General features: G+C 43.3%; 2 protein-coding genes and 1 pseudogene across 3 annotated transcripts; 2 read left to right on the top strand and 1 right to left on the bottom strand.

Annotated features, from left to right (window-relative positions):
• Window positions 1-3,253: 3,253 nt before the first annotated feature.
• Window positions 3,254-5,828, top strand: LOC306964709 (eukaryotic translation initiation factor 4 gamma 3-like; the record flags this gene model as incomplete). The annotated part of the gene is made up of 6 exons (XM_079558821.1): window positions 3,254-3,356; window positions 4,349-4,511; window positions 4,784-4,930; window positions 5,148-5,387; window positions 5,520-5,624; window positions 5,796-5,828. The coding sequence occupies exons 2-6, from the start codon at window positions 4,377-4,379 to the stop codon at window positions 5,826-5,828; spliced, it is 660 nt and encodes a 219-aa protein (XP_079414947.1). The 5' UTR covers window positions 3,254-3,356; window positions 4,349-4,376.
• Window positions 5,829-8,458: 2,630 nt separating this feature from the next.
• Window positions 8,459-9,880, bottom strand: LOC306964422 (tubulin alpha-1C chain-like; the record flags this gene model as incomplete). Its single annotated transcript, XM_079558414.1, has 3 exons — window positions 9,724-9,880; window positions 9,508-9,656; window positions 8,459-9,433 (listed from the first exon to the last, which is right to left on the bottom strand). Exons 1-3 carry the CDS (start codon window positions 9,842-9,844, stop codon window positions 8,459-8,461), a joined length of 1,245 nt encoding a protein of 414 aa, XP_079414540.1. The 5' UTR covers window positions 9,845-9,880.
• Window positions 9,881-14,307: 4,427 nt separating this feature from the next.
• On the top strand, window positions 14,308-15,792 carry LOC306964463 (tubulin alpha-1C chain-like; annotated as a pseudogene). Its single transcript, XR_013794316.1, has 2 exons — window positions 14,308-14,743; window positions 14,818-15,792. The product of XR_013794316.1 is annotated as a tubulin alpha-1C chain-like (transcript).
• Window positions 15,793-16,444: the final 652 nt, after the last annotated feature.

The following is a 16,444-nucleotide window of genomic DNA, read 5'->3' as shown; positions in this document are numbered from 1 at the left end:
CAGCTCTTCAATGACATTGAATCCAATAATAGGACGTTCCAGCTCTGTAGACGCGACTAGGATAGGAACAACTACTGGTTTATCACTCATCCCAGCAACAGCCTCTTGTGACAGTGCAAACTTCACTTCAATCCAGCCCTGGTATGGGATCTTTGTCCCATTTGCTGCGGACAGATCCAGCCCCCCTTCTTCCAGTAACTCTTCCACAGGCCTCACAGTAACATGGGGTAAGTGTCTCTGTTTCCACTCATCTCCAATGATGGACACCTGTGAGCCAGTGTCCCACAGCACTTTGGTGTCAACATTGTTCATTGTGGCTCGAACAAGGCACCTCCTCCCCACCAGCTTAGCAGTTGGATGTTGTTTACCAGTGAGGGGCGCTGTAGTGCAGAATATGTCTGTGTTCTTACCAAGATGTACGCTGGTTTCGATCTTATTGGTGGAGGCTGGGGTGTTCCTGGGCGCTCTGCGGAAACCAACAGCCCAGTGGTCTATGCTCCCACACTTGTAACAGTGGTCACATTTCCCCCCTGGATTGGTCCGCTGGCACTGGTGACACTGCCGGTTGGGGCGTGTCCTTGGCGGTGGCCTGTTGTAGCTGTGGCTGGCTTGTCCCCATGGTGGTGGTTGTCCGGGTGGCTGGTGCAGGCTTGACAGCAGAGTGGTGAGATTCTGAATGGCTTCACAGATGGCTTTATTCCCTTGGTCTACTTTCTCCATCAATGTGTCACGTTTTTCAAACGTTTGTTTTGGTAGAGTTACTGTCATAACTGCAGCTCTCTGAATCAGTGAAATGTGAATCATGACTCACCGCTGACACCTTGGCTCTGGATTTGACAGCTTGCCCTTCCTCTCCATTTCCAGGTTGTAGGTGGCGGTCATTTTCTCCAGCAGAACTTCATCAGTTACTCTTGGATTTTGCAAGTATGGTTTTAAGTCAGTACGGATGGTGTCATCTTGGAGTCCGGTAAGTATGGTTTGCAAAAACTGATTTTGGATGAGTTCTGGGCTGTACTTCAAGCCAGTGTCTGCTCTCTCTGAAGCAAAGTGTATTTGTTGCCTCAAGTCCATAGCTCGAACTGAAAACTGGACTGGAGTCTCTCCGTGATCTTGTGCAGCACAAGTTAAGGAGTGGTACAGCTCATTAGCATCTTTTTCAACAAAATGAGTCCGTAATATTTGTTTCAGAGCTTGCAATGACAAATCATCTCTACTTTAACTTCGCAGTTTTGTTCCTGGAATAATAGCTTGAAGGACTGCATCGACAATATCACATTCATCATATCCTTTCTTTAATGCCTTTGTAATTTGTCTTTCTAAACTTGCATATCCCAGCTTATCCGTTTGATTATGTTCACCAATTTGTCCATTAATTTTCAAGTCTTTTCTATACATTGGGTGAACAACAGTTTGAGTTATTTCAGACAAATTATTTGAAGCAATAGACATAGTGGTAGAAGTGCGTGGTCTTACCACAGGGTCAGTGTTGCTGGGCGCAGTACCAGCTGTGTCCGCCAGAGGGCGACGTGGCGACGTGGGACCAGACTTGGACAGCGATTTTCTCAGTTCATCAATTCTGTCATTTATTTTCAATAACAATGACATTCCTCCATCTTCAAGCGACGTGACATCCTCACACTCCAAATGCTGCAGAATTAGCCTTCTCAATTTGCGAGGTGAGCTTTTATCTTCATCTTCAACAGTGATTTCGAGTGTAGTGTTTTAAGAAGTTCCGAAGCAGGTAAGGCAATTAGCTTTCCCTCCATTTCTTCCAGCATATTTCCCCATTCGGACACTTGTTCGTTAAAGTCTGGCATGATTGGAAAGTCTTATACCTTGGCTTTGATCGTGACTTGCGGTTGTATCGTCTTCCTCGACCTCGCTTCCGTTAGCATTAGCTCCGTGATATAATAATAATAATAGCTTCGTGTTGGCGTCTCTCGTAGCGTATTCCACTCACGAATAAAATCCACACACGCGCCCCGGTAGCCACAATCCACGGTAGCGATCCAGATGATCCACAAACTTAATCCAACCGGGCAGAAACACCAAGATTTTGTTGCCCCCTCGGAATCACCAGGGAGAATCAGATGTCTTTTCAAAGTTTATTTTGAGCTCAAACATTACAGAAAAAAGGTAAACAAAAGGCTTAGGCCACGGCCCATTAATGCTCCACAGCTTCTGCTCTGAGGCTGTGGGCCTGTGGGCCTCGCTCTTTTAAACTAGCTTTGCAAGGTCACGTGACGAACGCGCTTCCGGTTTCAATTATAATAAAAAGACAGTGTTTAACATGAGCAAAAAGATGAATAAATACTGTTATTTACAGTGAACCATTTACCAACAATAATAAAAAGTGCTTAACTACTTTACGTAGAAAATGGGCTGGCAACACCTACACATTTAATATAATAAATGATGAGAGTGGTGAATGGCCGCTGCTGCGGTTGGGAAGGTGTGATGCGTAATAGCGCAGAGCGCACTTGGAGAACCTTTGGCACAGCTGGACGTTCAGTTCCTCCACAGGTGTGGCAGGGCTGAAGATCTGGGACGGCTTTACTTATTGCACGTGGGGCTAATTTTGCCAGTTTGTGATTTATTTCTTTGCGTTTGAGTTTTGGAATCGTCATCGCAAAACACTACGTAAAATAAAGTTGTTTCTGAATTGGTTAAATGTAATGGACATACCCTCAATGGGAGCTTGGGGGCGCTGTTTTAGCAAACGTCTTATATGGTCGTAATTAAGGGATAAGACAAACGACCACTTGTGTCGTTTTCTGTCGGAGGACAGTCTCGAGGGAGATAAGGGACAAGGCCCGATCTGGGCCGGGGATCAAACCCAGTTGCCTGTGAAGCACGAGCGCTAACTGTTGGCATTGTTTCAGTAAGTGGATACTGTGACCACTGTGCAAAGCCTTCTCCAGCACATCTCAAAGATTCTCAATGGAGTTAAGATCTGGGCTCTTTTGCTCCCTGAACCACTCTTTCACATTCTGACCCCACTGAATCCTGACATTGTCATATTGGAATATGTCGGTTCCTTTGGAGAAGAAGAAATCTATTATAATAAGGAATAACCTGGATGGTATTCCGCTAATCTCATTCTTTGGGAACATAGTGTTGCTGAACCTCGATCCGACCAACTGCATCAACCCCAGATCAGAACATTTAGTGAAACCAAGTGGTGACTGTTGTTTTTGGTCAGGCTGTGTATTTGAAGTTAAGGCAGTCATTAACTGAATTCACTGAACTTCATATTCAGGCAGTCGTCCAGCAACAAGCACTTTGAACCGGTTCTCAGGTCTGCAGTCCTCCTCCCGAGCTTCTTTCCTGGATTCAGACAGAAGAGTACCTCAGAAGTAAGAACGTATACTTGAAATTACAATAAATTTAACATTCAGTTTGGTTTTCTGTTGTATAAGACAGGATCCATCCAGCTTTGTCAACACATTTACATTGTGACCTTATTGGGTAATATGATGTTTGTGATCTGTGCTTCTGTGGTCCAATTCTTTGATTTTAAACTGCATAACACAACAAAATTGAATTGTATGTATGGGGATACCTTCAGTTTCTGACTTACCCCGGTACATATACATTCATGTTTCCATCACCTTGTCCACAGAGTTGGTCAATAACAAAGCAAATGTACAAATAAGTACTGTATTTGATCAAACAATGTAGTTTCTCAGTCATCCACATAGCTAATTAGACTCAAAAAAGGGTGAATTAACATGACTGGACTTACATTAAAAGGGAAGTGTGGGTACGCAGATTGGACCTTCGCTCGGGAGTCGAATAGAAGTCAATGCTAGAAGCCCAAAATCAGAACACTTCTGGATACTCCAAGGCAGGAAAGCCCCAGACATGGCCTGGATCCAAGCAGTGTCTGGGGCCCCCGCCAGTGACGTCATCTGCCGTCACTGAGTATTCACCATCCACGCCCACCACGTCTATATCTGGGGGCTGTGGTCACCACGTACAACAGCTCTGAGGAAGCTGTCTGGATGGACAGCAAAACTGTCAGCTCTTTTTTTGTTGATTCACCCCTTTTTTTTTGTCTAAGTACTGTACTTGCAGAGTTTTTGAGGATCTATACTTTATTGAGTTTGTTCAGAACATATACCTTTAGTACTTTTACTTCTAGAAAGAAGCCAACATTTGCACCATTTAGGCATGATTTTAATGTTTTTTAAGGTCCAAAGTTGTTCTTTATAATCATAAAATTAGTTTCAAGTAATTTGTACTATTGTATAATAAATAGTAATTTCTACTGAAAATACGTCAGTGCTTTAACTTAAGTAAAAGTTTTATTGAGCCCCTTTAATTGTATTTTTAAATGTTTCCGAAGCATCCCGTCACAGAAGTTTCAGCAGCTGATGAAACAGGTCATAGAACTGACCACAGACACAGAGGAGAGGTTAAAGGAAGTCATAGACCTCACCTTCGAAAAGGCCGTCTCTGAACCAGACTTCTCTGTGGCTTGTGTCAACATGTGCCGCTGCCTTATGGAGGTAAGTCAGCTTGTACATGTTAAGTTCAGTTCAGATTGTGCTCTCAATTTTTTCTTTCAACTTAAAACAATGTATGTATATTCCGTATGCACCGTGTCAGAAATGTCAAGCGTTTCAAACCATTCTGTGGTATAACGTAATTGTTGGCAGCCATGTTGGCCACTGATCATGATGGGACTGAGGAACTGAGGAGCCACTTATACCCAATCCCAAAAGTGTACCACTAGGATTTTCAAGGAGTTTAAAAAAAATCCATCCCTTTGTTATTTCAGCTCAAAGTCCCGGCCACAGATAAGCCTGGAACCACTGTGAATTTCATAAAGTTGCTGCTCAATCGCTGTCAGAAGGAGTTTGAGAAGAACATAGAAAACAATGAGATCTTTGAGAAGAAGCAGAAGGAACTGGAGGCTGCATCAAGTGTAAGGCTTTGTCACTACGTTAAACTGGAACTACTAGACACAAGATGTATGCTGTTCGATAAGTAATTGGTGGTTGTAAATGTGTAACTTTATTTTAATCAGATTCTAAGTTCACAGCTGCCCAGACGAGCAACTGAATCTAAATGCTAAGGCTTCTTATGAGTTTTGTGCACATATTATGAGTTGGTTGGATGTACTGTATGCTTTTTTGTGGCAGGACGAGGAGAGGCAGCAGCTAACAGAGACGCTCGAGGAGGCTATAGACAAGGAACACAGGCGATCGCTCAGAAATATTCAGTTCATGGGCGAGTTGTTCAAAGGGAGTATGCTGACAGAGCCCATTATGCACGACTGTTTTGCGACGCTCATCAAAAAACCTTACAATGAGGAGTCTCTGGAGTGTCTTTGTCAGCTGCTCTCCACCATTGGAAGAAACCTCGATTATGGGAAAGCCTTGGTAAGAAAACGCAGAGAAATCAAACAGTATGTGTAAACCTAGTCAAACCTAATTTGATGGGCTCTTTATCACCACTTTCAGTCAGTTTTCAGTTAAAAGTTTGTATTTTTACCAATTTGTTTCTCTCTCCAGCCTCGAATGGATTATTATTTTAACCAAATGGATGAAATCATCAAAGAGAGCAAAACCAGCTCCAGGATACGATTCATGTTACAAGACGTGTTGGACCAACGACGGGTAAATAATATACAAAAACAAAATAGTTTCCTATAGTTCTTTAATCCTCGATTTAGCTGCTCAGTCACTCCCACACTCTAACAACAGAACCTGCTTCACTGGTACCTCTGAGCCGTCGACAAGCTACAGTATATTCGTCTATTTAGACAAGTCTTTCTCAAACTTTTTCAGACCAAAGACGACAATTTCTTTGAGGACCACTGAGCTTGCGAACCCGCCAAAATGCGCGACACACTCAGAAAATACTTAAGCAACTAGCTTTTTTTCTATTGTGTTTTTCTTCATTATCTCGTGCCAGTTTAAACATTTCTGAATTATTTCATGCGTTTTTTCATTTAAATGTTGACTTGTTCAATTAAACCTTTTTGGTGACCCCACATTTCTTGATGATTATTTAGAATTAAATCTCGTAACTGACTTTTTTACCTGCAATAATTCTAATAAAAATCTGTAGACCCTTTTAGTCGAGCCCCATTTACGGATCTGTCCAACGTGGTCCGGTTCATTTTCACACATTAAGTTATTTTTAGGTCACATTGACAGGATGGGACAGTAGCGGAGCCAGGGTGGAGAGGGTGTCCAGTGAGATGGTCCAGCCCACTCATGTTCAGATACAGGTAAGAGGAGGACAGGCAGGTGGGACGAAAAACATAAATAAAAAATGTATGGCTTCTTCTTCCCGTCCTTTAACCTTTAAAGAGCTACTCGCTCACAGAGGTGGGATTAATGTGAGTAACTGCGAAGTTATGTCTGTATTTTCTGAGCTGGAATATTGAGAAATAGATGAAAATGTTTGGTAGGCTATAAAAATGTATTATTATTGTGGCATTTATTATATTTCCCGCCCTTGATCCTCTGTTCAGGTCTTTTCTGCTCCTCACCTCGTCCCGGGACATAGCACCATAGTGACTTTTGACCTTCTGAACCATGGCCCGGGACGACTCTTCAGTTTAACGGCTGATGACGACTGCGGCTATCTCCAAAATAGAGGCCCACACAGGTATGAGAGAATAGATGTAAATGATGATAGAAATAAGGATCTGATATACTGCTTTTCCAGATGTCCATAGTGGTTTTATAATTAAATGCATTATCTCTGTACTTGAGTTGGGGAGCTAAGTATGTAGCCACAGCTGTCCTAGGGCAGACTGGACTGGATGTGCACCTATGGGCCCCTCCGAGAACCATTAATCAACACCCACCTGAGCTACCAGTTTAAGAAGGTCAAGTTAAACCCTGCTCAGATCAAACTGGGGCATAAAATAATAGATTTTGTGATAAATGGGTCACAAATCCTCTGGCTTTGTTATGGGTTTCTGAGTCTGGTTAAAGGTGCATTACGTAACTTTTTATGTGGACAAAAAAGAAGTTTCTAATTGTAGCTGTGTGAGTGGTTGGCACCGTTACTTTCGATCACGGTGGTCTCTACAACGCTCCGGGATCAATTGTTTTGTAGGTTTTCTGGTCATCAGTGAAAGGCCTTGTCACACAGTGTGCACTTGTAGGTAAATTGGGAGAGCACACAATGGTATAACAGCACTGCAGATTAGCACTGCAACAATCAGTCAACTGGACGATTAATTTTTATTTTTGCTTTGTTTTTAGGACCCTGACACTGCGCCCCCCACGTGCACCATCACGCAAGTCCATTCTTCCTGCACCTCCTCTGACTGCTCCGAATCTAAATGGAGCGCATCTCTGGCTCTCTCCGACAGGGGCCGCTCTGGCTTAGCCTCCATACAGATACGCAGAGGAGAAGGCCTGGCTACACTGTTCCATAAACCTCCACCCACCGAGGACATGCCCGAAATGCCCCCTCATCACCCCCATCAGCACCATAGAGCCAAGCTGCGAAGAGGGGACCCACCTTTCAATGTCTCCGAATGGGTGCAAGTACCGTCCCAACCTCTGTGGGTGGGGTATGTTTCACCTTGCTGCTCCTCCAGCGCCGAGCTCCTCTTGTGGGACGGGGCAGGGAACATGAAGAGGTGCTATGTGACGTCCGGACAGCAGAGGGCGCAACGGGACAGGAGCACAGACATGAATGGAGAAAGGAGGACACATGCAAGCTTTGTTCTCGTCATATTGGGGCTTTTATACTGTGTACTTAGTCAAAGGATGCAAGACTGATACATGCGGTGTGACACTATTGATGTAAATAATGGATGTGAATAAAATATGGAACATTTGCCTAAGTTTTCTGTGTTTTTCTTTTTTTGACATGACACAACGGTGACAATGCAACAAAAAAATGAAGATTAGTTTTGTAGGTCTTAGCTTTGAAATGAGGCGTCACACTGGCCTGTAGTCTGTAAGCTCCTGCCGAGAGGCTTTTGAATTTGGGTAAAGCCAAACTTGGAGAAAATGCGCTCGGTTTTAACCTTATAGTATATATATTTCAGTTAAGGTTAAAAGTCAGAACAAAAACACTTCTAACGACTGTAGTGAGTTAGTACCAACGTCTGTGTGTTTTTCTGTGCTTTCTCGCACAACCAAAGACTGAGAGAAATGATTGTTATTCTTTAATGAAACTGAAAGGCAAACAGAAGTAAAGCTACAGTAGCAGGAACAATAACAGTGGTGGTTGTTGTTGTGGATGGTTTAACACAGTGCGAACAGGAATCAAGAGGCATTAACAGGAGGGACGGGACAGTGGACAGGTCTTGGGGGCAACAAGAGGAGCAAAGAAATGGGACAGACGATTTGCCAGAAACGTTGCAATATGCACATCTGTCAGATAGTTTCAATTTGAAATGTTGATTGTTTTTAAACTGGAGGGAACGTCAGTATAGAACAGTTGATTGAGGTGAAACAGTATTGATTTAAAGAACAACTTAAAACTCCTCTCCCTCTTCCTCTCCTTCCACCGAGTCGGCGCCGACTTCCTCGTAATCCTTCTCCAAAGCAGCCATGTCCTCTCTGGCCTCAGAGAACTCTCCCTCCTCCATGCCCTCGCCCACGTACCAGTGCACAAAGGCGCGCTTGGCGTACATCAGGTCGAACTTGTGGTCGAGTCGAGCCCAGGCCTCTGCGATGGCCGTGGTGTTGCTCATCATACACACGGCTCTCTGCACTTTGGCCAGGTCTCCTCCTGGGACCACAGTGGGCGGCTGGTAGTTGATGCCCACCTTGAACCCAGTGGGGCACCAGTCCACAAACTGGATGGTGCGCTTGGTCTTGATGGTGGCGATGGCAGAGTTGACGTCTTTGGGAACCACATCTCCGCGGTACAGCAGGCAGCAGGCCATGTACTTCCCGTGGCGAGGGTCACATTTGACCATCTGGTTGGCCGGATCGAAGCAGGCGTTGGTGATTTCAGCCACTGTTAACTGCTCATGGAAAGCCTTCTCCGCCGAGATGACGGGGGCGTAGGTGGCTAAAGGGAAGTGGATACGAGGATATGGCACCAAGTTGGTCTGAAACTCTGTGAGATCCACGTTTAGAGCGCCATCAAAGCGAAGCGACGCTGTGATGGAGGACACAATCTGGCTCATCAGTCGGTTTAGGTTGGTGTAAGTGGGGCGCTCGATGTCCAGGTTTCTGCGGCAGATGTCATAAATGGCCTCGTTGTCGACCATGAAGGCACAGTCGGAGTGCTCCAGGGTGGTGTGGGTGGTCAGGATGGCGTTGTAGGGCTCCACCACAGCAGTGGACACCTGGGGGGCAGGGTAGATGGAGAACTCCAGCTTGGACTTCTTTCCGTAGTCCACAGAAAGACGCTCCATCAGCAGAGAGGTGAAGCCAGAGCCTGTCCCACCTCCAAAGCTGTGGAAAACCAGGAAGCCCTGGAGCCCAGTGCACTGGTCAGCCTAATGACAGGTGAAAAAACAAACATGAATAGTAGGCCATGAGTTTTAACACAACATAAGTACTTAACAATTACCAGTTTTCGAATCCTGTCCAACACCATGTCAATAATTTCTTTTCCAATGGTGTAATGGCCGCGGGCGTAGTTGTTGGCAGCATCTTCTTTGCCAGTGATGAGCTGCTCCGGGTGGAAGAGCTGACGGTAGGTTCCAGTGCGCACCTCATCTAAAAAGTAGTTGTGAAATAGTAACCACAGCTTTAAGACTTAACTTCTGTCATAAACGTGTCATACCAATTACAGTCGGCTCCAGGTCAACAAACACGGCTCTGGGCACATGTTTTCCTGCTCCTGTTTCACTGAAGAAGGTGCTGAAAGAGTCGTCTCCTCCTCCAACAGTCTTGTCACTGGGCATCTGTCCATCAGGTTGGATGCCATGCTCCAGGCAGAAAAGTTCCCAACAGGCATTGCCAATCTGCACTCCAGCCTGGCCCACGTGGACGGAGATACACTCGCGCTGAAAAACAGGAATTTGACCATTAATATCTTGACATTTTTTACATTTATTTCCCTATGATCATGTTTTGCTCAAGGCTACATGGCTAACACAACATTTGACTAATTTCGCGATGCGCCACTGAAGCAATGCTATAGAGCTCGGGAATGTGACGTCATATCGCTAAGCATTATGGGATTAGCAGCCATTGTAAACTAATGGAGATTTAAAAAGTTAAAATACTGGAGTTATTGTTCACATTAAAACACTTGGAGACCACAGTGTGTTAGATGTATTTACCAGCAGTATCTCAGCAGCTAACGGAGTCGTTCCACTGTTTTTTTCTCCACTTTTAATACTGTTTTTAGCTAATGTTAGTCTATGGAAATGTATGCTAACAGCTGCAAAGATGGCGGATCTCCATGGTAACTGTGGACATTCCCGATCCATCCATCCATTTTCTCCCACTTGACCGTTGCTGGGTCGTGGGGGCAGCCGTTGGAGCTGCCCAAATCACATAGCTCTGCCATAAAAAGCGGCAAAATTAACTCATCAACATTAAAATACAGAAACATGCGCCCGTACATGAAGCAAATGACCCAAAAAATGTTTCAGTTGCTCCCGACTAGTTTGTTAAAATATAGTATTAATTCCGCATAAACCGAGTTAACGTCCGTTGAAGGAAAAAAAAATAACGGGTTTAAAGTTAGCTACGTAAAGGTATTTCCCCCTCTTTTTAACTGTACATGAAGCAAATGACCCCAAAAAATGTTTCAGTTTCTCCCGACTAGTTTGTTAAAATATAGTATTAATTCCGCATAAACCTAGTTAACGTCCGTGGAAGGAAAAAAAATAACGGGTTTAACGTTAGCTACGTAAAGTTATTTCCCCCTCTTTTTAACTGAATCCAGATTTAGTTGATCACAATCGCTGGTCATTTTTATCTGTTACAATCAAAACTAACATCATATAATCATGTCTTCATTAAACAAGTAAGAATCTTACCATGTTTGAAAGTAGATTTGGCACAAGATTAAATCTGTCGTGGTCGAGAGGAAGAGGCCGTTAGCGCTGGAGATTGGACTTTTATACGGCGCACATGAGCGCTCTGATTGGTTAAACGTCAGTCCATCAGAGAAAGACGTAGGTCTACTTCAGTGTTTAAAAATTAATAAAAATAAAAGTTTTTATTTTTATTTTTTTAAAATAAAATGAAATGAATGCAGAAAATATTTTACACAAAATGTGATATGATTTTACTTTTAACCATTTGCAAATGTAACCTATTGATGAATAAGTCAAATCAATGTTCATATTCGTGGTCTTCCTCCACATTCCTGCATGGTTATCTTATGTTGCTATGCTCACATCCATCATATTAAGGTAGCACCTCTCGGTTGACCATAGCTCATGGTATTTTAGGTTAAACTAAACGAAAACATGTACAATAGGTTTTCCTAATTTTATTCATTTTTTATTTTATTTTTTTGACAGGGACCGTGTACAGGAGCATTAATCAGTATATAAAAAGATACTTTGTACCAGACTTAAGCTCTTGGAGCTAATTTCCATCTGCAGTCCCCTAGACCAGTGGTTCTCAACCTTTTGGAGCCGCGACCCCCATTATAACAGTAAAAGGGGTTCGTGACCCCTCGCCCTGGTCACACCATGAGAAATAGGCACATTAGCCTAATTCTTAAAAAACAAAGAAAAAAAACAAATGGCTAAAGTAAAATCCATCAAATTACATACAAATAATGGCATTCTAGTAAAATAGCACACACATGCCACAATAAAATATTAGATTTTATGCTAATAAAAATATGTATATTTTATCTACATGACCTGGTGACCCCCTCAATTTGTTTCGTGAGCACCTTGGGGGTCCTGACCCCCAGGTTGAGAACAGTTCAGTTCAGTTCAGTTCAGTTCAAGTTTTTTATTCAGCCATGGTGTTATTACAGACACAATAAAAACAACAACAGCAAAAGCAAAATATTCAATGCTGAATAGGAGCATGAGGAAGACATTGTCTTATAAATTTCATGCCCCTTTTTTTTTTTTTTTTTCTCCAAAATCTGAGCTGGCTAGGGCAGAACCACTGCCCTAGACCAGTGTTTTTCAACCTTTGTTGAGCCAAGGCACATTTTTTTCATTTAAATAATCACGAGGCACACCACCAGCAGAAAATATTCTCATCAAAGTGTCTTGGCTAGGAACGCCGTATAGTCTCACTAGCCACAATGCCTCAATACATCACTAATTCTCTTGTCTCAAAGAAATTAACTACCTGATATGGAAGAGTATAATATGGTTTCTCTGCTGATCACTAGACGGCATCGACACTCGAAAACGGTACATTGTTTGTGCATAATAATGCATTTGTTTAAAAAAAAAAAAAAACTAGGTGAGATTGGATAATTTCCCAAGGCACACCAGACAATATCTCACAGCACACTAGTGTGCCACGGCACAGTGGTTGAAAAACACTGGTTTAACAGACCTTCATGAATACCCTACTGTGAGAAATGCCCCTGTCACACACAGTATTTGAACAGACCACAGATAAGGTGTTCCCTAAAGGCCGAGTGTGTGAGAGACAGGGAAACGGAGATGGATTCAGATAAGGGCAGCTTGAAGCTACAGCCTGGGTTCAGTTTCTCAGGGTTTTATTATAAAGAAGTAAAAGTACTAAAGGTAGTATGTTCTGAACAAACTCATTAAAGTATAGATCCTCAAAAACTCTGCAAGTACAGTACTTAGACAAAAAAAGGGGTGAATCAACTCCTTTAACTGTTATAATGGGGGTCGCGTCTCCAAAAGGTTGAGAACCACTGGTCTAGGAGCTGCAGATGGAAATTAGCTCCAAGAGCTTAAGTCTGGTACAAAGTATATTTTTATATACTGATTAATGCTCCTGTACACGGTCCCTGTCAAAAAAATAAAATAAAAAATGAATAAAATTAAGAAACCTATTGTACATGTTTTCGTTATGGTCAACCGAGAGGTGCTACCTTAATATGATGGATGTGAGCATAGCAACATAAGATAACCATGCAGGAATGTGGAGGAAGACCACGAATATGAACATTGATTTGACTTATTCATCAATAGGTTACATTTGCAAATGGTTAAAAGTAAAATCACATTTTGTGTAAAATATTTTATGCATTCATTTCATTTTATTTAAAAAAAATAATAACACATTTTTTTTTATTTTTTTTTAAACACTGAAGTAGGCCTACGTCTTTCTCTGATGGACTGACGTTTAACCAATCAGAGCGCTCATGTGCTTCGTATAAAAATCCAATCTCCAGCGCAAACGGCTTCTTCCTCTCGACCGCGACAGATTTAATCTTGTGCCAAATCTACTTTCAAACATGGTAAGATCCTTACTTGTTTAATGAAGACATGATTATATGATGTTAGTTTTGATTGTAACAGATAAAAATGACCAGCGATTGTGATCAACTAAATCTGGATTCAGTTAAAAAGAGGGGGAAATAACTTTACGTAGCTAACGTTAAACCCGTTATTTTTTTTCCTTCCACGGACGTTAACTAGGTTTATGCGGAATTAATACTATATTTTAACAAACTAGTCGGGAGCAACTGAAACATTTTTTTGTCATTTGCTTCATGTACAGTTAAAAAGAGGGGGAAATAACTTTACGTAGCTAACGTTAAACCCGTTATTTTTTTTCCTTCAACGGACGTTAACTCGGTTTATGCGGAATTAATACTATATTTTAACAAACTAGTCGGGAGCAACTGAAACATTTTTTGGGTCATTTGCTTCATGTGCATGTTTCTGTATTTTAATGTTGATGAGTTAATTTTGCCGCTTTTTATGGCAGAGCTATGTGATTTGGGCAGCTCCAACGGCTGCCCCCACGACCCAGCAACGGTCAAGTGGGAGAAAATGGATGGATGGATGACTAACCTTATTGTAGAGTTCGGGAATGTCCACAGTTACCATGGAGATCCGCCATCTTTGCAGCTGTTAGCATACATTTCCATAGACTAACATTAGCTAAAAACAGTATTAAAAGTGGAGAAAAAAACAGTGGAACGACTCCGTTAGCTGCTGAGATACTGCTGGTAAATACATCTAACACACTGTGGTCTCCAAGTGTTTTAATGTGAACAATAACTCCAGTATTTTAACTTTTTAAATCTCCATTAGTTTACAATGGCTGCTAATCCCATAATGCTTAGCGATATGACGTCACATTCCCGAGCTCTATAGCATTGCTTCAGTGGCGCATCGCGAAATTAGTCAAATGTTGTGTTAGCCATGTAGCTTTGAGCAAAACATGATCATAGGGAAATAAATGTAAAAAATGTCAAGATATTAATGGTCAAATTCCTGTTTTTCAGCGCGAGTGTATCTCCGTCCACGTGGGCCAGGCTGGAGTGCAGATTGGCAATGCCTGTTGGGAACTTTTCTGCCTGGAGCATGGCATCCAACCTGATGGACAGATGCCCAGTGACAAGACTGTTGGAGGAGGAGACGACTCTTTCAGCACCTTCTTCAGTGAAACAGGAGCAGGAAAACATGTGCCCAGAGCCGTGTTTGTTGACCTGGAGCCGACTGTAATTGGTATGACACGTTTATGACAGAAGTTAAGTCTTAAAGCTGTGGTTACTATTTCACAACTACTTTTTAGATGAGGTGCGCACTGGAACCTACCGTCAGCTCTTCCACCCGGAGCAGCTCATCACTGGCAAAGAAGATGCTGCCAACAACTACGCCCGCGGCCATTACACCATTGGAAAAGAAATTATTGACATGGTGTTGGACAGGATTCGAAAACTGGTAATTGTTAAGTACTTATGTTGTGTTAAAACTCATGGCCTACTATTCATGTTTGTTTTTTCACCTGTCATTAGGCTGACCAGTGCACTGGGCTCCAGGGCTTCCTGGTTTTCCACAGCTTTGGAGGTGGGACAGGCTCTGGCTTCACCTCTCTGCTGATGGAGCGTCTTTCTGTGGACTACGGAAAGAAGTCCAAGCTGGAGTTCGCCATCTACCCTGCCCCCCAGGTGTCCACTGCTGTGGTGGAGCCCTACAACGCCATCCTGACCACCCACACCACCCTGGAGCACTCCGACTGTGCCTTCATGGTCGACAACGAGGCCATTTATGACATCTGCCGCAGAAACCTGGACATCGAGCGCCCCACTTACACCAACCTAAACCGACTGATGAGCCAGATTGTGTCCTCCATCACAGCGTCGCTTCGCTTTGACGGCGCTCTAAACGTGGATCTCACAGAGTTTCAGACCAACTTGGTGCCATATCCTCGTATCCACTTCCCTTTAGCCACCTACGCCCCCGTCATCTCGGCGGAGAAGGCTTTCCATGAGCAGTTAACAGTGGCTGAAATCACCAACGCCTGCTTCGATCCGGCCAACCAGATGGTCAAATGTGACCCTCGCCACGGGAAGTACATGGCCTGCTGCCTGCTGTACCGCGGAGATGTGGTTCCCAAAGACGTCAACTCTGCCATCGCCACCATCAAGACCAAGCGCACCATCCAGTTTGTGGACTGGTGCCCCACTGGGTTCAAGGTGGGCATCAACTACCAGCCGCCCACTGTGGTCCCAGGAGGAGACCTGGCCAAAGTGCAGAGAGCCGTGTGTATGATGAGCAACACCACGGCCATCGCAGAGGCCTGGGCTCGACTCGACCACAAGTTCGACCTGATGTACGCCAAGCGCGCCTTTGTGCACTGGTACGTGGGCGAGGGCATGGAGGAGGGAGAGTTCTCTGAGGCCCGAGAGGACATGGCTGCTTTGGAGAAGGATTACGAGGAAGTCGGCGCCGACTCGGTGGAAGGAGAGGAAGAGGGAGAGGAGTTTTAAGTTGTTCTTTAAATCAATACTGTTTCACCTCAATCAACTGTTCTATACTGACGTTCCCTCCAGTTTAAAAACAATCAACATTTCAAATTGAAACTATCTGACAGATGTGCATATTGCAGCATTTCTGGCAAATCGTCTGTCCCATTTCTTTGCTCCTCTTGTTGCCCCCAAGACCTGTCCACTGTCCCGTCCCTCCTGTTAATGCCTCTTGATTCCTGTTCGCACTGTGTTAAACCGTCCACAACAACCACCACTGTTATTGTTCCTGCTACTGTAGCTTTACTTCTGTTTGCCTTTCAGTTTCATTAAAGAATAACAATCATTTCTCTCAGTCTTTGGTTGTGCGAGAAAGCACAGAAAAACACACAGACGTTGGTACTAACTCACTACAGTCGTTAGTTGAAGTGTTTTTGTTCTGACTTTTTACCTTAACTGAAATATATATACTATAAGGTTAAAACCGAGCGCATTTTCTCCAAGTTTGGCTTTACCCAAATTCAAAAGCCTCTCGGCAGGAGCTTACAGACTACAGGCCAGTGTGACGCCTCATTTCAAAGCTAAGACCTACAAAACTAATCTTAATTTTTTGTCATGTCAAAAAAAGAAAAACACAGAAAACTTAGAATTAGGCAAATGTTCATATTTTATTCAC

This window comes from Gobius niger (genome assembly GCF_951799975.1).
Source record: "Gobius niger genome assembly, chromosome: 1".
Lineage (NCBI taxonomy): Eukaryota > Metazoa > Chordata > Actinopteri > Gobiiformes > Gobiidae > Gobius > Gobius niger.
This window is presented reverse-complemented; position numbering and strand designations above follow the sequence as displayed.